The sequence below is a fragment of the Hemiscyllium ocellatum genome, chromosome 11 (genome assembly GCF_020745735.1).
Source record: "Hemiscyllium ocellatum isolate sHemOce1 chromosome 11, sHemOce1.pat.X.cur, whole genome shotgun sequence".
NCBI lineage: Eukaryota > Metazoa > Chordata > Chondrichthyes > Orectolobiformes > Hemiscylliidae > Hemiscyllium > Hemiscyllium ocellatum.
In genome coordinates this window covers 22,963,539-22,987,132 of record NC_083411.1, presented here as the reverse complement: position 1 = coordinate 22,987,132, position 23,594 = coordinate 22,963,539, and the positions used below count along the sequence as shown (strand labels likewise).

Genomic DNA, 23,594 nt, shown 5'->3' with positions numbered 1-23,594 from the left:
GACTATTACCAATGGATTGATTGTAGTTACTAGATCCCTAATTCCAGATATTTATTGAATTCAAATTCCACCATCTGCTGTGGTGGGATTCGAACCTGGGTCCCTGGAACATTATCTGGGACTCTGGATCAACAGTCCAGTGATTATACCATTGCCTCCCCCTCTTTACAACTGTCCCATTTATTTTACATGTCCTCCTTTTCATTCTCTTTGTCCAAATAAATCAGCTGACACTTCTGTGTTAAAGATTAATCCTCCCATTTCACCAGTCTACTGGCATTCTCTTGAAGTCTTGTACTATCCTCCTCATTGTCATTCATAAAGGAAACCTCATGGTTATCCATTCATAATGTGATAGCCAACTGCAATTTATAAAAAAAAGCAAAGGTTCAGGAATAATCAGGTACTTCCACAAGTTGCATTCCCAGTGGGAAACATTCTTGGAGGGAATACCCAAGATTATCTTCACCAGATAGACAGCAGAGATTCGAGTTTCTCAAGGAAACTTAGGAATGAGAAATGGCTTCATTAGTAACATCCATATCCTATTGTATTGCTTTAAAACGGATAAAGTGACAAACTATATTACCTGTTGGCATTGCTCCACTTCAGTACTGCCCCTTCTTTGTATTTTTAAAATGATGTGTTCAGCATTTTTTAAATTCATTCACAGGATGAGGGTATCACTGGCTAGGCCAGCATGTATTACCCATCCCTAATTGCCCAGAGGACAGTTAAGAGTCAACCATGTTGTAGCAGGTCTGGATTCGCATCTAGGCCAGACCAGGTAGGGCAGTTTCCTTCCCTGATGGGTATGGTGAACCAGATAGGTTTTTAATTCCAGATTTTTACTGAATTCAAATTCTACCATCTGCCATGGCAGAATTTGAACCCGGGTCCCCAGAACCCATTACCTATGTTGCTGGAATAACAGTCTAGCAAGATGGACAATATAATGTCCAAAGACATATTACGACACAGGTAGGATTTGAACCTAGAACGTTTGGACCACAGGGAGGGACATTTTCACAAGTGCCTCCTAAAACATTGTCCCTTCTATGATAAATCCTGAGCCAGGAAATTGCAAGTGCCTTCTTCTTGACAAGTCCTTACAAAGGTCATCAGCATTTTTATCCAAATTTCCTCAGTAATTTATGGCATTCAACTCCCCTTCAATTCGTGTCTGAGATGAGCTGGGTGACCTCAGCCAAATAGTTCGTAGCTTTGGCGCTAATGGTCTAAGGATGAGAAAAATCAGCCTAGCTTCCCATTTCACTTACTCTAGCTAGAAAGACAGAACATGCGTGCACCTGAATGCACACAGAGTCACACAGCATGGAAACAGACCCTTTGGTCCAACTTGTCCAGTCTGACCAGATATCTTAAATTAATCTAGTCCCATTTGCCAGCATTTGGCCCACATCCCTCTAAACCCTTCCTATTCATGTACCTACCCAGATGCCTTTTAAATGTTGTAATTGTACCAGCCCCACCACCTCCACTGGCAGCTTGTTCAACACCACCACCCTCTTGGGAAAAACCTGCTCTCTGGTCCTTTTTAAATCTTTCCCCGCTCACCTTCAACCTATGCCCTCCAGTTTTGGACTCCTCGACCCTGGGAAAAAGACCTTGGCCATTCACCCTATCCATGCCCGACATGATTTTATAAACCTCTCAGGTCACCACTCAGCCTCCGGCACACCTGGGAGAGAAGCCCCAGCATATTCAGCCTCTCCTATGGTTCAAACCCTCCCATCCACATCCTTGTGAGTCCTTTCCTAAAAATTTTTCAAGTTTAATGACATCTTTCCTAAAGGAGGGAGACCAGAACTGAACACAATATTCCAGAAGTGGTCTCAACAGTGTCCTGTACAGCCGTAACATGACATCCGAACTCCTACACTCAAAGTCATGACCAGTGAAGGCAAGCGTGCCACACACCTTCTTCACCACCCTGTCTACCTGCAACCCCACTTTCAAGGAGCCATGCACTTGCACCCTCAGTCCCTTTGATGGGCAACACTCTCCAAGGCTCTCCATTTAACTGTATAAGTCCTGCCCTAGATTGCTTTACCAAAATGCAACACCTCACACTGTGGACATACTTGGCTTTGCTACAACACGTTCCACAGTCAGTCTGTCATCTGCCACAGGACTCGTGAATGAGAAACATACAGATATCATTTCGCAGTCGGTGGAATCAGAGTCCACCCAATCAGGAGTCGCATTGGGAAAAAGATGCCTTTATCTGATGTGCAAGGGATGGCAAAAGGAAAAGCGTTGCAAGAAAGTTCCTGTTCCATTCAATCCCTGCTGAAAAGTGAACATGTTCTCTCGGGTGTGGAAACTGGACCATTTCCAAACAAATTCATTTGCAACACAAAAAAAAGTAAACAAACAGATCATTTTCAGATCCAAGCAGGTGGATTTGAAGAATTTGGTTAGAAGATGACTTCAGAGTGGGTTTTAGTGCTGGTTTTTCACCAACTCTCCCAGAGCTACCCCACAGGCACTTGTAGGTTGGGGGTAATAATGTGCCTTTAATCCTTCTACAGTATTTACTTTCCATCAAATGCAGATTTCTGATTACAAATCATAACTAGCACTGCTATGGTGCAGTTCCCATGGGGACACAATTAATTAAAATAAGGCAAAAAAGGTTAATTCTCAATAGTATTGTAGTGCGATTGCAGATCCCAACAAAATAAAACAAGCAAATGCTTTTGTACAAAAGGAAATACCCTTTAAAAGTTGGCACCGATTACAGAACAGGAAGCCTTCTGTGACTCCTATCAAGAGATGGTTTCAATGGGATGGGCTGTAATCAGCTACTGAGCTCTCTAGAAGGTCACAGTTCCCCTCCCAACAACTATCAAGAGTTCTTTGTACTGTACATGGACGGAAAAAGAACTAGGTAATGGGAGGGCCAAGGAGTATAAGTTCCACTTCAAGGAGATGCCAAGGATGCAAACTGCAAAGTGTGGAAGAATCATAGAATCCCTACAGCGTGGAAGCAGGCCATTCGGCCCGTCAATTTTACACCAACCCTCCGAAGAGCATCCCACCCTGACCCAATGACCTACACTATCCCTGTAAGATTTTCCCATAACTAATCCATCTAGCCTCTACATCCCTGAACACTATGGGCATTTTAGCATGGCCAAACAACCTGTACTTCCTCGGACTGTGCCAAGAAACCAAAGCATCTGGAGGAAACTCAAGAAGGTATGGGAAGAATATGCAAACTCCACACAGACAGACAGTCACCCGAGAGTGGAATCAACCATGGCACTGTGAGGCAGCAGCGCTAACCACTGAGACACCATGCCAGTCAAGGGAAGGGGAATGATTGGACCAAGAATCAATAAAGAAAATGAGGTGGGAAGTTTTTTTTCCTGTTTGAGAGTTGTTTGCTTGGCACCAATTTTACTAGAAAGCATTAGAATTTAAATTCTCCTGATTCTATCTTGACTGATTGAATGGTATTATTTACAGTGAAGTAGAGAGTCCTGATCATCAGCTCAGAGTGTCATTGATAGACAGAAAAACAGCTGCGACTAGGGGAACTGTTTCCTTTGTGGACTATTGGGAGCTCAAAATGACCCGGAGAAATGGTGTAGCAACAAACTGCACCCTTCCACAAACTGTATGCTGTGGCAAGGACGGTTCAGCAAGGGACAGACTACCAGGCTACATCACTCGACGTGCAGGAGTCACGCACAAAGATCCACTTGTGGTATTCATCTGGATGGCTGAGACTGACTTGCAACAGAACCAAATTTTTGAGTGATGGTGTCAAGAGGTCTGCATCTCAGGCGTACTGTTTATATGTGCACTGCCTATGCTCTGCACCCCCACAAAATCCTTGCTCCAGAGACTGTAATGTTACATTGCCAAAGGGCAGTGCTGTCCTGCTAAAACTGACGGCTGCATTGGTGTGAGAATACTGCTATCAATTGCTGCTGTAAATTGTTCAATCATTCTTGCTGTAAACCATCACTTCCCTGGAGATTCTTGAAGAATATGAAGTCAGGCTCCCCAATGGCCTGACGAATAAGTTCACTGTCCAGAAAATCCCAGAGATTTGTGCCTCCTCCCGGGGCTACAATTGGTTTCAATGCGCTTGGACAGCATACAGCAGAAAATCAGCCAGGCAAAGAAATAAAAGGAAGATTTGAGTTTTTTAAATGACCACTGAATGCATCAAAGCACTTTATAGTCCATGAACTACATTTTGAGGTGTAATCACTGTGGCAACACAGAAATAGTGGCAGCCATTATGGACTGAGCAAACTCCCATGAATAACAAATATAGCCAGAGTTTTTTTGTGTGATGTTGATTGAGGCATTAATATTGGCAGTGATACCAGGGACAACACAGCTGCTCTTCTCTGAAATAATGCCATATTATATTTACCCGAGCGAGCCAATGAGGCCTCAGTTTAAGTCTCGTCTGACGAATAGAGCTTCCTGCAGTAGAGTGCTCCCTTAGCATGGCGCAATAGCATAAGCCTTGATTTTATGCCGAAGCCCTGTAAATTTGGGGATTTGGAGGCTAGTATGTTACTGACCAACCCCCTGCTAGTACACAGTTCAGCATTCAAGCTGCAGCCAGTCTAGCAACTCCCCTGGGTGATGTCCATGTAGAACTGGGAGAAGAAGAATATGCTCAGCTATTCTACACGATAATGAATAGCCTGCAATCATCAAAGGCAATCTGATTGAGGCCATGGCTCTGTTGGTAACTCATGCACCAGTCACTGAAAGTATGCCTGCAGACGCAGCAGGCAATCAAGAGGTAAACTCGTATGTTGGCCTTGAGAGGATTCGAGTCCAAGAGCAGGGTTTCCTGCTGCAACTGTACAGGGCCTTGGGAAGACCACACCAGCGAATTATGTGCAGTTTTGGTCTCCTTATCAGAGGAAGGATGTTCTGGCTATGAAGAGAGCCCAAAGAAGGTTTACCAGACTGAATCCTGAGATGGCGGGACCAACATACAGGGAAATACTATATCAGTCAGGATTGTATTTGTTAGAGTTTAGAAGAATTGTGAGGGGCTGGGGGGGATTTCAAAGAAACCTATAGAATTCTAACTGAATTAGACAGGACAGATGCAGGGAGCCCAGATCCAGGAGATACGGTCTAAGGATAAGGAGACAGATGACGAGAAACATCTTCACCCAAGAATGGTGAGCCTGTGGAATTCTCCACCACAGGAAACCATTGAAGCCAAAACACTGAAGACTTTCAAAAAAGATGTTGATATAGTTCTTGGGACTACAGGGATTAAAGGATGGAAGGAGAAAGTGGGAATAGACTCCTGAGCTGGATGATCAGCCACGATCGTATTGAATGATGAAGTAGTCTTGAAAGACCAAGTAACCTGTTCCTCTATCCTATTATCTCTGAGTCAGAAGCAGAGCGTTAGATAGAAGTGCCAGAGTACTAAAGGGTTAAGATAATAAACCAAGGACCACGTGACCTCTCAGAATAGATAAAAAGAGAGATTCTAAGGCACTACTTTGAAAAGGAGCAGGATAATTATTCCAAGTCTTTTAGCTATTATTTATCGCTCAACCAACATCCAAAACATAGGTTCTCAAATCACTCTCACACTGATTGTGGGAGGTTGCTGTGCATGAACTGGCTGCTATGTTCCATCCACTACAACAGTGATTTCTTTAAATAATGCTGCATCTATTTAAAGTGCTTTGCAATGTCCATAGTCATTAAAAAAATTACACAAACAGTCTTTCCTCTTCTATCTTTAAGACATTTAAAACTTCATTGGCAACATTTTAGAGGTAAATAAAAGTAAGTTAAAAAGTTCCATTCATGAACACATTGTAATAAACTGTACTGGAGCAACTATGGAACAGAAATGTTCCCTCTTTTCCCCAGTTGCTAATAATGATAGCTCAGGAATAGTTTGATCCAAGATCTGAATGAACTAACTTCCTGCAATTACAACAATATAGACATTGAAGTCAGATATTTCCACTTTAATGATGATATTTTAGGATAGACTTGCTCGCTTTCAGTTCAACTGAGGTCATTCCTTTGGTGAGATACAACCTCTCGTGATTTACACCAGATTTCATGTAGTTCAGAGCAGTAAACATCTGAATGCTGAGCGCTGCATTCAAATACATCAACATAAAATTTAAAATCCTCAACTAAAGCGAGAGAGAAATATTCTTGCCCACAGAAGAATGATCATTGCACAGGATCTCAGTTAATACAGCTGATACTACGTTGATTAGTTTATTTGAATGTCATCTGATAAAGATTGTTTCAGAACACATCTAACAGTTGACAGGATCAATGCAGACAGAAATGATCAAAGACTACAGAGGAACCTTGATTATCCAGCATTTGATTATCCAAATTTCGGATTATCCAGCAAGGTCACAAGGTACGGATGTTCGGCTAAACTATGTTATCCGGCATTCGATTATCCAGCATTTGATTAACCAATCGAAACACGAAACACTCCCCACCATGTCCTTCAGATAATCAAGGTTCCTCTGTACATGATACATTACCAGCTGCTCGAGTTACACATATATTACACTCTACATTGTTCCTTAAAGGGTAAGTTTAAATAGATATCTGGAGGAATTGCCTTCCCTCAGGAAATTAAATGGACTGGACAGAGATCATTACAGAGGATATTGTACATTAACTATTGAACCAACATGACTTTAACTCAAGCAGCTTTTTCCTCTTGTATCCAAAAGTCTTATGTTTGTAAAATAACCCAACTTCTTTTGTTTCGATTGTTTGTTTAATCTCTCTTAGCCAGTCTACAATGGACTACACAACGGACAAATAACAATAGGCATTCTGAAGTCTGAGTAGTTGTATGTTTGAGCTGCACCTTTTCTCCTCATTGCTGTTCAGGCACTCAGGGATTCCAACCAATGTGAGCACTGAAAGGTTTAACTAGCGTGGCATTTTCCAGCTCACAATTCCCCCGAGCAACACAGTCATCTGGCAACAAAGCAGTGTCATCAGAAGAAAGCACCAATTCAGGGCAGATTTTCTTCACTACTCAAGCCTTTCTCCAGCACCTGCCCACATTTCTTCCGCAAACAGAAGTTCTGTGAATAATTGATCTACACTTTTGTTTTATTGCTACCTGTTCCAAACTGAAACTTGAGAAAGAAATATAGCTCAGAAACACACTTATGGTGCACAGGAACATTTCACTGCCTTCCGTGGCTGTGGAAAATGAACTCATCCCCTCGTTGATACTCAAAAATGCAAGATCAGCGATAGCACAACAAGGAAACATGCCTGGTTTTAAGAATTGCATCAGACACAGTCTACTCACTTTGATGCTATATTCAGTGTGATCTGCTGACTGAAATCTTACACTGTCCATGTGAATACCAGAATATCCAGATATTACATGGGACGTGTTTACTGACCCTGAAGCCAACGCCTTCATTAGTTAACTCTGTACTTTCTCTGCACCCCTGGTGTTCTTCCAGTTTGGATTATGTCTGAAGAGTACATATGTTAGTTGTGAAACACCAGGTAAATTATTGATGGTTACAGGTTTATCAGTTGTAGTGACGAGGCTGGAAGCATTTTGAGATAATAAATTCAGACTGTCACACAAAGTCCAAGTTTTCTCATGGTGTAAATGGTTCAAAAATGTTAAAATAACAATGGGCAGAATGTTCGCAGACCCTGAACAGCATGGGGAATGGTGTGAAATTTGGGAGCAATCCCGTTAGAAATCAAGAGAAGCCTTCCTCAATGTTGTGAGCTACAAGTCGATTTTGCAATTCTGGTCAGGGTGTCGAGAAGAGATTCTTGCTAGTGAGCAGTGAAAAGCCCACTGCAGGCAATTATCATTATGACTCTGGCTACCATTCAACATTGCCTCACTAATATTCTCGTTTCTTGCCTCATTTTGCCAAGATGGCGGCAGATAAAGAGGCTCCAGCTGCAGCTCCTCTGCTCCACCTGTTCTTGGAGCAGTGCTTGGTGAGGTGGGGGTAGGGGGGCGGTGAACAGGCCCGGAGAAAACTCAGCTTGGAGCAGACTGGAGGCTTGGAGAGGAGTGGGGACATTTGTTGGACTGGGCTCTGGTGCCGGTGGTCAGACCATGTGTGGAAGCCCCTGCACACAGCCACTGCAATGTAACATTTACTTGAATTTTTTAAAAAATGACTGTAATTTCAATCCTTTAACTATGCCTTATTTTGAACTTATTCTTTCAACACTGTAAAGTAATGCAACTGCTTTCCTTTTTTACTCTTCTTTTGTATCTAAGATTTGTACCTAGCAACTTGCACCTAAGATGGTGCCATAACAGGTGATACTGTAAAACTTTTCACTCTATTCCTATACATAAATATATGTGACAATATGTATCTCTGCTAATATGCACTCTCCTTTCTACACGTTGCTACACGATCCTGAGAATTCCCAGAGCTGGCAACTCCAGCTCACTGTTTGCTCATCTGAATTTCCATTATGGATACCCAGCACCAAGGTCTCAGGGAGTTTTCCAGGTACAGTGTCTGCACACCCAATCAGCATCCTTGACCAGTCCTGAGGCTTGGGCATACTCAGACATTCACTCGGAGAATTGGAGGTTCCACTTCACTACAATCCATGGAATGAACCATAGATGGTCCTGCAGGTTTAGTGCAACTGGTCAGGGGGTTAGTCCATCATCAATAGGGGATATGCATGGAGATCAGTCAGGGGTCTGCACAATTATCAGTCTAGGAGTTGGAGCACTGTCTGGTGGTCAGCAGAATGGATTTCAGGTATAGGTATCGGAGGTCACTGTAGTGAGGTGTGGGACTCAAATCTGGAATTGAAGGCAGCAACCTGAGATGTGGAACGTGTAAATGCAGTGTAGGTGTTTGGGTTGGGGGGGGGGGGGGGGGGGGGAGGTGAAATCAGGTAGTGCATCAGAGCTCTTAGGACCCTGGGTTGGGGGTGGGGGGTGGGAATGGGGGTGCTGCGAGTCACCATCATCACTGCCTCAATGGGGGAAGAGTGGGGTAGTGCCGTGCAGCCTGACACTAGGAATGAATGGGCCTTGGGGGTAGTGCTGAGCATTAAAGTTGCAGTTCAAGGTTGGGGTGTGGGAACATATAGGCATTCAGTGGAGATGAACTGCCCAGGCAGTGTTAGTTGGAAGGGACATAGAGATTCAAGGCCTGAGGTGCCGATGACCAGACCGAACTTAGTCCTCATGTTGTCAAGAGTGACCTGCAGTGCCTTCCACCATCTGCTGCGACCTACCAATGGAAATTAGCGGTGACCATGCCTGGAATTGGCAGAGTCAGTGGCTGTTTGTTGATGAAAACTACAGGTTCCACTTTTGATTGATGGCAAGCCCCTCAGGGGGTAACTGTTTCAATCAAACACTTATAGGCTGCAAGTTGTCACTGTTTGGAATGATATTATTGTGCATGTGAAATACAGTTAGTGTACAATTGTGTGCGGGGTGCTTGCAACCAGCACGTGCAATGTTGACTGTCTTACAGGTCATTGCAAACTGAAGGCAGACATCACAGGGAAGCAGACTTTACCTCAGACGATCTTAAAAGGGGCACCTGTGGCCACAAAGCATAAAGCAAATGCAAGATCTCCCTAGTGAGCAGGGGCACAGAACTGATTCCCTCTCAACCTGAACTGGCAGAATGCCATGATGAATCATCCCATTGACCCTTCGTCTGAATGGTCCATGTCACATTGTATAGAGGAGTAGGTAAAGCTTTCTTTTGTATTTGGTGTGAATGCTGACTCCTCAAGTTAATAGTCACCTATTCTGCTTCTTTTTCTCCCCACACAGGTTCATTATGAGTTGTCATCGCTGTTGCTGTGGTGCAAGAAATGGAGGAGAAATCGATGAATCAGCAAGCTCAGTACCAGTAGCAGCCTCCAGTGCATCCACGTGTAGAGGACACAGCTGAAAGAGACCTCAGGATGTACACAGAAGGGCCAGAGTTTTTCAGCCTTGGTGCCTTTTCCTCCAGATGAAAAAGGCTCAGTGACAGCACTGGCTTTGGACATTTTGTGATGCTGTCACAGAACTATACCACAGGAACTGTGACTTGAAGGAGTGGGATTGGTGGTCATCCTATCCTGGTGGCAGCTACATTGAATTTGTATGTGACTGCTTCCTTCCAAGGTGCCCTGTGTGGGATCTCTCGATCACCCATCCACAAATGCACCAAGTGACCAATGTCATTCATATCAGATCAAACCGCTTCCTCTCATTTCCCTGTGATGAGGTTAGTGCTGCAGCCTGAAGCAATGGGATTCAGTAACATTGCTGCATCCCCTCCAGGTGAAGGCTCTGATAGACTATACCACGTGTTGTGAAATGGCCCTCTCGGTGCAACAACAAAAAGGTGTCATTGCATCAATATACCAGCAACATGCAACATGGTGGTGGAGCAGATGATAGGCCCGCTGAAGGTGTGAATCTGCATAAACCTAGCAGGTTGTGTTCTAAACAGCTGGAGCAAGCAGAGTACAGATGAGTAATGGACACTGACAAACCATGAGAGCGGGAACAGTCTTCTGAGGGTGAGGCTTTTCACCAGGGGAAACATCACCTTGTTCATTCACAGCGCAGCAACATCAGGTGCTCCAAGCCAATCAGGACTTCAATCACATCCGACTCTTGTGGATAACAGCTGAGTGCAAGGATTACTCATTGTCTGTAAAACTATTGGTGCTTGATATACATGCAAGCAGCTTTTTGTTCCAAGAGGCAAGCATAACTCCTGTTTGTTTGATTTTGTTAACAAAAATGAAAGTTTTGAAGCAATTCAAGATGTCTGACAGTGATGGGCCCACACTGAGAGAACTCAGACAGCAGGGATTTACAGAGAGAGTAACAGTGACTTAGAGAAGTATGTCAGCTGGGTTATGGGTAATGGCAGGTAAGTTGTACGGCTTGGTGCTTAAACAGCAATAAGTATAGGGACGTGTATTTATATATGTGCAAGGAAGTGTAAGCTACGCCACCTTTGTACATGAGCAGCATTGGTTTGCAGCTGCTGAGTTGCTATGTTGACAGTGAAAGGCAAATTCCCGTTTGCCAACACTTGACTGGTGCATGGCTGGAATTCCAAGATGGCATCCACATAAGGGATAATGGTGTCTCCTGGTATATGCTGGCAGTGGTAAGAGCTTCCAGCAATGGCGAGTGGGGGAAACTGAATGAGCACGGGATAAGAGGGGTGCCTTAAGGCGTGTCGGGAATGATACTAGAAAATTGATGAAGTCTCGCAGTGAGAAACTTTCCATTAAACTTGACGAAGATGGCAGTTTGACAAAATGTGTTGAAGAAGTCCAAAAATGTACAAAATCAAAGACCAAGTGGGTCATAAATGTTATTCAGACTGAAACATTGCAATCTCTTTAAAATATATAGCATTCATTAGATACTTGAAGGGGATGTGCATTTGTGTGTGTCTGCTTGTTGGGTTCTCCTATACACTGAGCTTACCCAATTGTTAACGCTGAGGACTCTGTGGATATTAACTGACTACTGAAAGAATTCAATTAGCTGTACGTGACCTTCCTTCCACAACCATCACTGAGGTGGAAGCAGGAGGGTGGTGGGGACGACAACCATCACCTTCCACCTGGTCAAAAGCCTTACACACCATCAAACATGGCATTGGGGAAAAGAATTACATTCTGCCCTGTGTTTACTGTACACTGCACAGAGATTGCTGTACTGACGATCAGGGCTTACATGCAGAATAACACAAGAAAGTTCTGGCATTTATAGAGTATCATTCATGACCTTTGAACATCCGAAAGTAATTTGCAGCCAATGAATTACTTTTGAAATGTAGACACAGTTGTAATTTCGGGAAACATTATACATGTTTCACAAGACTGTAAAACATTCAAGCAATGTTATCGAAGCCTTGTGCTACAGTGTTAGTCTGCATTGCATTTATACAGAAATTTCTCCTGTAGCAGATTAAATGGGTGGATAGTTTGATTATATGTGGTTTCAAGAGAATGGACCTCACTGGTCAAATGGCTTCACTTTTGATTTCATGCCTTACACTTAACTTTCTTTTTCTGGTTGATTGACTGAGATTTCTCTGGTGAGATTTTTTTGTCCTGCAGGTACACGTGAAAATCGAGGCTATTTAAATTTTTTACCGAGAGAGAGGGACAGAGAGAGAAGGAGAGAAAGGCAGCTACAACTAGATCCTACTTGCCTAATTTAGAATGCACTTATGGCCCAGAAACATCCTATTAACCCAAGTACAGAGTCAAAGAGAAAAAAAAAATAGCGCTTCTCACAATCGTCAGCAATCTTAAAGTGCTTTCCAAGCAAAGAAATGCAAATATTGTTGGAAAAGGTACAGTAGAGTACTCAAGTGCAGGTTGGTTCAAGTTGTAATGAATTTAGGGATTTTTCTGGTTTACTTAGCTAAATCTAGCACAGAAAACCAGTAAGCTTCACGGTGCTCATCCATTTAAACAACATTACCCATTAAGACATTGACTTTCAAGTTACCTGCAGGTGACTTGGAGGTATCATCACCCCTCCAGGACAAGACAATGGATCAGACTAGGTATCAATCATTAATGAAATCTTGGATGATGTCCTGGTATTGCTCAGACCAAGTCTGCCACACAAACCTACATTAATTCCTACTTTCCAGTGTTAAATTTGCCACTTTATAATCAACTGGACCCTGTCAATCACCCTCACGTTCCAAAGGACTGCAATTGGTTGACTGCGAGACAACTGGTATTTGAACTTTTATATACATGATCAACGTGCAAAAGCAGTTCTTCTTAAATGATCTGGAAAGTAATTCACTACAAATTATGGTAATGTATTGCACTGTCCTCTTGACCATAATAAAGTGGCATTAGCCTTGCTATTTTCCAGTAGCTTCATCCAGAACCTCAGATTTCTCGTAACTTATCAGGTACCAGTTTACAGAAGAGTGGAAGGATCTGTAATGATTTGCTCTGACATGCCAACCATTTTGATGACTCAGTCTAATCCCTCTTCATGTCCTGCACATCGTACATTTCCTGCTAGATTCTGCTCATCCATTTCAATTACTTCGCTTCGGGCTCCTAGCACTGCCCTGAAATTGCACTGACTTGTTCAACCATCTTTTTAACCAATTGATTCCTCAACCGTGATCATTTCAACCCTCAATTGGATCCATCCTTTAATTTCTCACTGACGTGCTAGTCTCCCTCAATTTCATCCCTGCATCAGGTTACGCACATAGTTCAACTCTCTAATTGCATCCTCCACATGATCAGGCTACTACCATGGTTTCTCCAAGCTTTTCTTTACATCCTTTCACATACAGAGCCTTCTGCCTGTCTACATTTTGCTGGACTCTCCATCCCAACAGCACTCCAGCCAAAACAAATATATTCTTCCTTAAATGGGAAGACCAAAACCAACTGAATGACTTGGTCCATGTATCCCAATATCCGCTCAATTCCTCATCCTCAAAATTTTTCAATACTATGAATTGTCTTTCTCTTATGTAGTACCACTTCCAATCTTTCAGAATTACTGTCATCACTCCCTTCCTCACTGCGAATATTTTGTTCTCTCCACCTATTGCCTCATTTTAAAACTTCTCTACAACTTTAAAGGGGGTAAAGTTAAAGGCATGTTCAGTTCCTATTTTCATGTCCTTATTCAGTAACCTCCAGCTAAAAGATTTGAAACCCAACTTTGATCATGTCAGCCTAGAGCCAGATCCAACACCATCAAGTCCAATCTCACCATGACATGTAATCTGTACACCATTGCACTTTGTTTACATATTTCAATTGTTTCCCATTACAAAATTCATGAAAACATTCTTATTTCATCTAATTATCAAGTGGTGAACTGACATAGCATTTAGATAAACATAAGTCAAATCATTTAGTCATTTAGCAATGAGAGTTGTTAATCGTATCAATCGAGGTTAAGCACAATGATTAGATGGTTGCTTGAGCACATATAAAGGTCATTATATCCAACTCTCTACTCCTTCTCCATGGTTATTTCTCCACCTGGATATCCTTAGACAGGGAGTGTGATTCCCACTGACTCAATTGGGACATAGTGACCACTGAGGGGAGGGCGCACAGTGCTCGAGTGCATTACCTGCACCCAAAACACCAATTAACCTTAAATTTCCTTTCAACAGTTGATTTTTTGTCATAGTATACCTTTAAAACATGTTCATCTTTTAACTTGAATATATTAGTCCAATTTGGTTCTTTTGTTTTATTAGTTATTTCAAAAGATCATAAAGAGACTCTTCTACTAGAAGCAAGCAATGAAGGGTTTATACAGACCAGTCTTCCATAGTTTTATTCAAGGTCCTTGGAGAAACACTTACTAATAGCAAGTATGAGTCAAGCACAGAGGATTTTTCCTTGAACTATTATCTGAATAAATCAAATCAAGTGAAGATTGGTACTGGTTTTGTCCTTCACCAAATGGCTTTCAGGAGTTTAACAAGAGTGTAGTATTTGGGTATAGTCTGACAATCTAGAGGCTGTGAGTTCAAGTCTTAATTTCACAATTTGTTGCAGTAAGTTTAACAAATCCAGTTAATGTGCAAACGTGGTATGAAGAAACAGGACAATGGAAACTGAAGAAATGCTGTCAAAATCATAACTGGCTCACTAATGTCATTCTGGAACCTATGAGGCTTGAGGCAGTTCAGTTATTAAATATAACAGAGCTCCTGACTTAGTAATTTACTACCCAGATATGTGCATTTTCTTACACAGGGCAGATGCAAGTGTGCCAGGAAAGGTGCCGTGGGTGCCATGGTGGCTCAGTGGTTAGCACTGCTGCCTTCCAGTGCCAGGTACTTGGGTTCAATTCTACTTTCAGGCGACTGTCTGTGTGGAGTATGCACATTCTCCCTGTGCCTGTGTGGGTTTCCTCTGGGTGCTCTGGTTTCCTCCCACAGTCCAGAGATGTGCAGGTCAGGTGAATTGACCATGCTAAAGTGCACTGGTATGTGCAAGTTAGAGGATTAGCCATGGTTAATGTGGGTTACTTGGATTGGGTGGGGAACTGGGTCTGGGTGCGATGCTCATTGGAGGAGTGGTGTGGATTTGATGGGTTGAATGGCCTCTTTCCACACTGTATCAATTTTATGATTGAGCTCTAGGTAGGACTTGCTGCAAGCAGGAAGGATCCCTGAAGAATATTTTGAAGACCAGGCAGCTGGCTGAATGTAAAAGAGCCCAGGTTAAGGGATTCTGATGAAATGTCATAAGCCAGAAACATTCTCTCCATAGATGCTGCCCCTGGCCTACTTCTTTATGTTTCTTTAACGTCAGACAGCTGGAGGCTGCGGTACTTTATTTTTGATTCTCCTGCCAAGGTTAAGGGGCCTGAGTAACTCTCCAGCTTACAGACTGGCTTTGGAATTACCAGCAGCGAGGGTCAAAGCAGAATGGCAGTCAAAGGTACACTTGTGTTCAGCTGTCCTGTGCAAATGACAAACCATTCCTGCAAATTTACCAGGATAATCATCCAAACATATCAGGGATGTTCGTTTATATTTGTGAGGTTGACAGATCTGCATTTATTTCAGGCAAAAGTGAGGACTGCAGATGCTGGAAACCAGAGTTTAGATCAGAGTGGTGCTGGAAAAGCACAGCAGGTCAGGCAGCATCCGAGGAGCAATAGATCTGCATTTATAGCATGACAAATAGTCAGAGAAGGTAGTCAGGGAAGTACCTGTTCTGAACTACTGGGGGTCTCCGCTAACCAAGTCTCTTGGTAGACTTAAAGTGGGAGACTGTAATAGACCCCATTTACAAAAGGCATCTTGGGAGTGAAAATTTGTCACTACATCAAATTATTTCCACTAACCAATTTCTGAGAATTCGGAAACACGGATTAATTACAGTGTTTCAAAACCCTAACAATGCATTCAATTTGCTTCAGTGCCAATACTGCTATTTTGGTGCACACTACTTACAGCATGCACTGAATTAAGCAGTTAACAGATTCCTGAACAGTGGCTAGGTCAGTGATTAAGCAGCAGATTTTACTCAAGATAAGGCAAACTGCCATTTCTTTTTGCAGTTTTTTTTAACCCCATGCGTTAACAGGCAGAAGTGGAACTGGAAGTACTCAGCACATCAGGCAACGATTGGATGTAATATTCCCCTCGTTAGACCAACATTAGATAAACCAGACTTAAAATATGTTCAATGTCTATAAAATGGCTGAGATTTACAAAATGATTTGGATTCACTGACAAACAATAATACAACTATAAAAGCTATTTGAAAGTAGAATAGAGATAAACATTTCAAAAACTATTGTGGAAGGGTCATCATAGGGCTTTATGAAATACTATATAATTTAGATGTGCACTGTACATGGCCAAACATTTAAACTAATCAAAAATAAACTAAAGAATTGCAGATACTGGAAATCCAAAACAAAAAAAAATTGCTGACAGAACTCACCAGATCTGGAAGCACCAGTGGAGAGAAAGCATAGCTAGTGTTTCGGGTCCAGTGAGCTTTCTTCAGAATGGGTCTGAAGAAGGGTCATTGGACCCAAAATATTTTCTCTACACAAATGCTGCCAGATTGCTCAGTTTTCCCATATAAACTCACTATTCCAGTGAGACAACTTCGATGTATAGTCAGGAAACGAACAACCACGTCAAAGACACAACACATTAGTGAAAACACTTCAGAAACCAAAATCAGAACTTCATAAATCATAGATTTTTCTTTTAAAAAGTCGTGACTTTGACGAGACTAAGCAAGGCAAGGTAGGGGAAAAAATACTTGTAATGACCCCGAAGATGTCCATCTGGATTCAAAATCTTTTATGTAATTTGATGAGCAGTTTGACCAATGACTACCCAACTGGGGTGATATTGACAAAACGGCCATTCTTCCTAATCCAGATACACCCTCAATAACCAGCTGAAAAACAGTCCCAATTAGACTTGTGTTTTAACACCAACATAAAGGAGACAGGAACATGGCAATACAGACTTTTCTCAAAATCAGCCAAAGGATTTGGGATAATCAACCAAATAATACTCCGCACATTGCTGAAAATAAATATATATTGCTCAACCATTTCCCCTTGCAATCGCGAGGACAAATGTAAAAATGGCAAATTTCAAACAATCCCAATGGACTATACTGCAGGAGAAAAAGCTTTACTGATCGGTTGGCAAGTCAAGAAGAAACCAACAGGGAAATACAAGCTCTCCGCATTTCCATGTAATTCCAAAAAGGTGCAGTGTTTGAATATATTCCTTTTAATCATAAAGAATCAGACTCAGTAGATTACACTATGTTGCTTCTAGCAAGTGTAAATAAGTGACACAATGGGCTCAACTGATTATCTTAAATTAGTTGTCAGTATAATGATTAGCACACTCAGGGTTATTCAGTAAATACAGCCAAATCACAAAAGAATATCTAACAGGAGGCATTTCAACACCCCTTTTTCTCCTGTCGTATATATCACTGTGATTGTTACGAAATTTGACATTATTGAATTTGTACTGATGGAGCATACTGATTTCTCCTTTTGTAATATGGCTCTCTTTTCAACAATTACTTTGTACATGTTTTCTTTTGGTCAGTTACAATACAAGGACTTCCTTGCTGGAGAAAGATTCCTTCCCTGGCATCTGCACCCCTTCTCCACTGTCCTGAAGGTGCTAATTCTTTTAACTGCCTTCTTGGCTATCACCCAAAATGGCAATTCTTCATTCCTGAGTTTAGATTCAACATTAGGACGCTGTCAGATTATTGGAGGATGTTGCAGTCACAACTCATCAGGGGCCAATGAATAACATCTATTTTCTTCACCAACACTGAGGTATGGAGGATCATTTCTGTGCCTATCATGAACAGAGACTGAGAACTTGGCCTGGGACTTGCTGAGCTATGTCACTAGGAGAAAGTGAGGGCTGCAGATGCTGGAGACTCAGAGTCAAAAAGTGTGGTGTTGGAAAAGCACAGCAGGTCAAGCAGCATCCAAGGAGCAGGAGATTCTATGTTTTGGACATATGCCTGAAACGTCGATTCTCCTGCTCCTCGGATGCTGCCTGACCTGCTGTGCTTTTCCAGTGCCACACTTTTCGACTCTGAGCTAAGTTACTGACAACTCCACCTAGAAATGCATTTATCTGTTATGCTTTTGAGGGAGCTGGAAAAGAGAGAATTAATAATCTTTTCCAACAGATAATATAGCTGAAAGGATATCCCTAGAGTACTTATTTTCTGCTTTGCATCCTTCATCCCAACAGTGCATTTCCAGTTTGGTTTGATATACTGTTTTCTAACTAAGTAGGCCAAACCTACCAGTGACAATAATTTATTTAATGACTTCAATGAACAATATAAATCAGTTAGAACAGAATACTTTATGTAACATTAAGAAGTTGGTGGCCAACTTTGTCATGAGTAATCATTGTTGTAAATTACACGATAAACACCACTGGAAGGAGGGATGTGAATACAAAGATGGCTTACATGGAGTTGTACATCATCCAAACTTGAATTCAGAAGTTCCTCTACAGTCCAGGCACACTGACCATCAGTGGACTTCAAGGGGTTCTGAATGATGGTGTTTGTCAGCTGGACAAATTAGGCCACCTAATGCAGGCTGGCGCTGTCAAGAGACCATCCAAAGCTTGTTCTGTTCAGCTAGTTGTCTCCTTGCCAATTTGCAAGCATTTATAAAGTAATGTAATTAGGTAATGCAGCAATGGGGTTAGCACAGACTCCACACAACAGTCAAAACGTTCACAGTACTCTGAGTGAATGAGTTCTGTAATGTAGATGATCTCTGTTGATACGAACTTATGACTAATGAATATGCAATCTGACTGGGATTTAAGAGTCAAGTTAATTTTTTAAAAAGTTTGAAATCTTGCACACCTCTCTTTTTTACATAATCAAGTGCCATGAAAGAGAGACAAATGTTGACAACTATTATAAATATATTTCCATCCTATCCTGACTATTTCTCAAATCATGGTAACCTGAACTACACATAATTGCATATTTTGGATAGTGAACTACATGGTAGAATAATTTATAAGAAAACTTACCAGAATTGGAAGCTGTACTGGTTAAGTGGTGTTCTCTTGCCCATCACTGCCTCATCTTTCTTCACCAGAATCAGTTCTTCCCAACACTCCACTCAAGCACTCATGAAGTATTTCCACCATTTTTCATAAAGGCTTGTTTTGAAGGTCATTGAGATGACTTTGTATTTATACATCCTGATTTGAATTAATTTGATTTGATCTACTTTGACTGGGTATTGTTTTAAAAGAAGCTGTTTTTCCCTTTTTATTCCATTACTCATACACAGTCGCTTCTCTCCCACACAACATGGCTGCACATTTGCTTTCTCATAGCAGTTTCCATAGCACACCTTCGATGGGGATCAATTTCTGACTTTCATGGGTCACTCCTAGTCATCGAGTTGTTTACATTATTTTAATAACTGTCAAATGCATGTTTTATACTAGAACAAGTAAGAAAAGTATTGAATAAGAATAAGCCATTCATCCCACTAACTTTTGACACTACAGTCCTCTAAATCTCTCAGTACAGAATCTAGCCTCCACTTTGTACATTTCTAATGCATTGCCTTGAACATAAGTGGTAATTATGATTAAGTAATGTGTTGCTCCACGCTAACAGTTTGGTATTAGCTATATTTGATCAGTATTTCCTTACTACTTTGGCAAGATTAATGCCAGAAGACCTGGAAGAGCCCAACCAAAACATTTAGAAAACCTATTCATATTCTCATTTGACAAATAATAATGCATAATTAAATTATTTAGATTTGAGAATCATATTGACTGTAGGCATAGCCTGGAATACAAAAGGGTTCTGTGATGTAATCCCTCAGATCATGGTCATAGTGATGATGATGATGATGATGCTGGTGCCAAAGGCCTCACAATAGCTTGGTGTACAAATGATGTGCCAATTGTACAGCTAAGCCACATACGTCTGTGAATTCCAAGATTTGGTTCTCTTCTTGTATTGAGTTAGAGGATCTCAGTTGGCATGGCTGTAACAGTTCTCAGGAAGTGCCATTAAGCTAGGCACAGTGAGAAATTATCCGGATTTCATGCTCCCCATTCACATTCACAGGTATGCTGCTGGAATGTTTACACAGAGTATGTGAATGCAGGACAAGGACTAAACTGGGATTGCTTATGAGGAGATCCATCATGTAAAAACCCTGTTAGTAGTATCAAAACTCACACACGAAGAATACTCATTTGCATGAGGTACTGGATAGTTCAAGAGCCCATGAAACATAGGCCAGAATGAGTCAGCACCTTTAAAAGAAAACCGGGCACTGAATTTGTTCCCTAAAAGATACTTACTGGTATAGGTCAGTGGAGAATGATGAAGATTTTCTGAAAGGACAGTCAAAAACAAGAGTGATGCTGTTCTGTTGATGGCTAAGGCGTGCATAAGCTGCTTCCATTAATTACAACAGTTCATCCAGAGAAAGTCATATTCCTATCGATTTCACAACCTGATCTCCAAACAGAATCAACACTGTTCAAACCCCAGACTTATTGCAATGGGTCCAGGTCTGTAATGCCCACCCATCATTATAGAATCTGATTTCCCCTCTGGTTTTTTCATCGTTTTGAAATTATCAAAATCTAGAAACCTGAAAGCACGACTATGATTATGAAAAGCTTGCAGTCCAGAACTGATTGAGAGATAGTAGAATGGTGGCTATTATGATGAAACTTCCTTGGAAACTTTGGTGACCTTAATAATTAATACTCCCAAGTTCGAAGAAAAATAAGTAAGTGGGAAATTGATGTTTTTACAAGGACAGATTTTTAGACATCCTGTTTCCAGTTTAGAAATTGGACTAGTCAGCTCATAAACTGAACTGTCAAGACTAAAGCAAGGCTGGTGGCAATCGTAATCAGCATCAGTTGGTAAACAGGCACAAGACTTCAGCACTCTACAACAGCTTTGTTCCAGCCCAAATTCCTAATATTTCTGCACCAGGCCTTTAATTAAAACACAGAAACAGTAACTCAAAAAAATGTAATGGATTCAATACCAAATGTCAGAGGTTTAACTCAATAAGAAACCAGTCCAATGTATTTCTTAAACTCTGGATTCAATGGACAGGAAAAATTACGGATAAATCAAAGAGAACACAAAGGATGAGAAATTGAACAAGAAATATGGAGAAGCAATTGCAGAATGCCAAATATTGATAAAACACTACAGACACCAATGCATTTAAGTTAAATTGCCACTGGTGATTTTGTTTTCTCCCCAGTCTGATTACAAATTGAGAGAAAAAAAAGGCTTTGTCTCACTGATGTCACTGCTCTCCAGCCTAAATTTCATTCCAGGAATTTTTCCTCTTTTGCAAAAAAAAATGCAATTGTATTGCAACAATAAATCTATTTGTCTGTCTTAACACATCAATCTGAATGCACAAGCATGTTAGTGGGTGAACTGCAGAATTTGGCAGGTTGAAAGGGGAGATCTGCAGCTTTAAATGAAATCACAAAAGGGTCTGGAATAATTCCAGCAATGATGTAAACAAGCAAATCTCTCTCAGAGCTCCCCCTGCCCTGGATGAACGCATACTGCGGGCAAGGCTGAAAGAGAAAAACAACTTTGATTGGCATCGATGTTGGCCAAATGCTTTCTTTACAGCAAGACAAAAAAGATGTAAAAGGAGAGGAAAAAAACGGAAAGATGATGCAAACAGATTGTCTTTTAATCGATTCATATAGGACGACTGCAATACAACAGGGATCGTATCCATGAACTAAAATGGAATTGGAACATTTAAAATAAGCAACACATTAGACATGTTTGCTATCTCGGAGGAGTAGTTAACACTTCGATGCAGTGGAATTTGCAGTGCTGTAATTTTAGAATTACTATTTTTACGTTTTGCAATCACACCTTTAATTGGAGAAGTGCAATCGAGGAAAGATTTTGCAAATTTGTAACAATGCCGACTAGAAGGTGTGTGTGTTGGGGGGGGTGGGGGGAGAGTTGGAAGAGGTAAGAGAAAAAAACAGTTACAATACCTTGTTAAGAAAATCATTTTCTTGCAAAGTTTTCAATTTCCTGCAACAAACCTTCATCTCATAATTCAATGGAATTACCGACTCAGAGGAAATTGCAACATTTTTTCATTGTATCGGTACGACTGAGATTCACAAACACGATTTCTTTTAGAGAAAGGGGAGGGGGAGGAAGGTCGGTAATAAGAAACACTGCATTACGAGGAAGACAAATGTCTAACTTGGGAATTAAGGAGCAAGAAAAGAGGAAAAACGAAAACTAACGCCAATGCAACTGGACAAAATAAGTTTCAATGAACCCTATCTGCAAGTCGCCGGACTCGACAGTGCAAATGAAAGATCTGCAAGAACAGTCGAGATTTTTTATTTTAAAAAATGTAATAAAATAGATCAGACTGGAATGTGAGAGGTGGCTAGTCGCCAGCCTGTCACTGACCCTAATCTGAAAGATATTGGGTTATTTAAATGTACAGTGAGTCATTTCTCTCTCTGTCTCCTCTATTCCTTTTGTTCACATCTATACAGGGGTCTTTTTTGCACGGTTACCTGTCTGGAGATCCTCTGACAGCGGTTTAAATATTCCCCCGCTGCCATGTTCTCTGGGTTCCTGTCGTTTTCTTCACTGATGCTGATGATCATTTTCTTTGCATTGAGCTTTTCCCGATGTTGCTGACCTCCTCACTCTGTTTCCCTCTCCTTCCTTTCCCCCCCGCCTCTCTCTCTCTCCCTCCCTCCCTCCCTCTGGCTGCAGACTGGGCTTTGTCCCGCAAAGCCGGTCTCTTCCTCCCCAACAAGTCAGGACACAATCTCCTTGGGGGGGTGGAGGCACCGAGCTGTCACTCAAAGCGGCCGCGAGCCAATCACCGCCCGCTCCCACCCCTCGCGGGTGTGGCCTGCGTCGCCCGGCCCCGCCCACCGCGACCAATCAGAGCACGCCCGGCTCCGCGCGCGTCACCGACAGCCAATCAGCGGGGTCGCCTCTGTATCCAAGAGGAAGGCGGACGGCCGTCCAATGGGGGCGCAGGCAGCTGGAGACCGGCGGCCCAATCAGCGATGAGGGTTTCATGAGAATCGAATGGCTGTGATCAAGTTGCAGCAGGATCGAGGGGGAAAAGAGAGAGAAAAAACATATTTATCATGGTGGGGAGAAGAGCCTTGCTCTGGTACCTCTCGATACGCCAAGCTGCTGGAAGAGGCAGTACCTGCTATAAAAGCATAGTTTGCAAAGCTTACTTGTTCGCCGATGTGTGACTATATGATGCAACAAAGAACTGCTGCAAAAAAATAAATTGGTGTTTAAAGCATCCCAGCAATTTTGAAGTGCAGGTTTGAGAGAAAGACTTGCATTTGCAGAGCATCTTTCACGATGTCATGAAGTCATAACAGCAGCATAAGAGATCCTTCGACTGATCATGTCCACAAGGGTCATCAAGTATAAGAAATAGTAGCAGCCGCAGGATACTCAGCCCTACGAGCCTGCTCGCCCATTCA

General features: G+C 41.9%; 1 protein-coding gene across 1 annotated transcript in view; it reads right to left on the bottom strand.

Moving 5' to 3' along the window:
* The window catches only part of LOC132820131 (sestrin-3-like), a 55,237-nt gene extending 32,427 nt beyond the window's left edge, over nt 1-22,810 (bottom strand). The window contains exon 1 of the mRNA XM_060832070.1: nt 22,650-22,810. Within this exon, the coding sequence (XP_060688053.1) occupies nt 22,650-22,742 (93 nt within the window). The 5' untranslated portion in view covers nt 22,743-22,810. The remainder of the gene's footprint in view (nt 1-22,649) is intronic.
* Between the last annotated feature and the right edge of the window lie 784 nt (nt 22,811-23,594).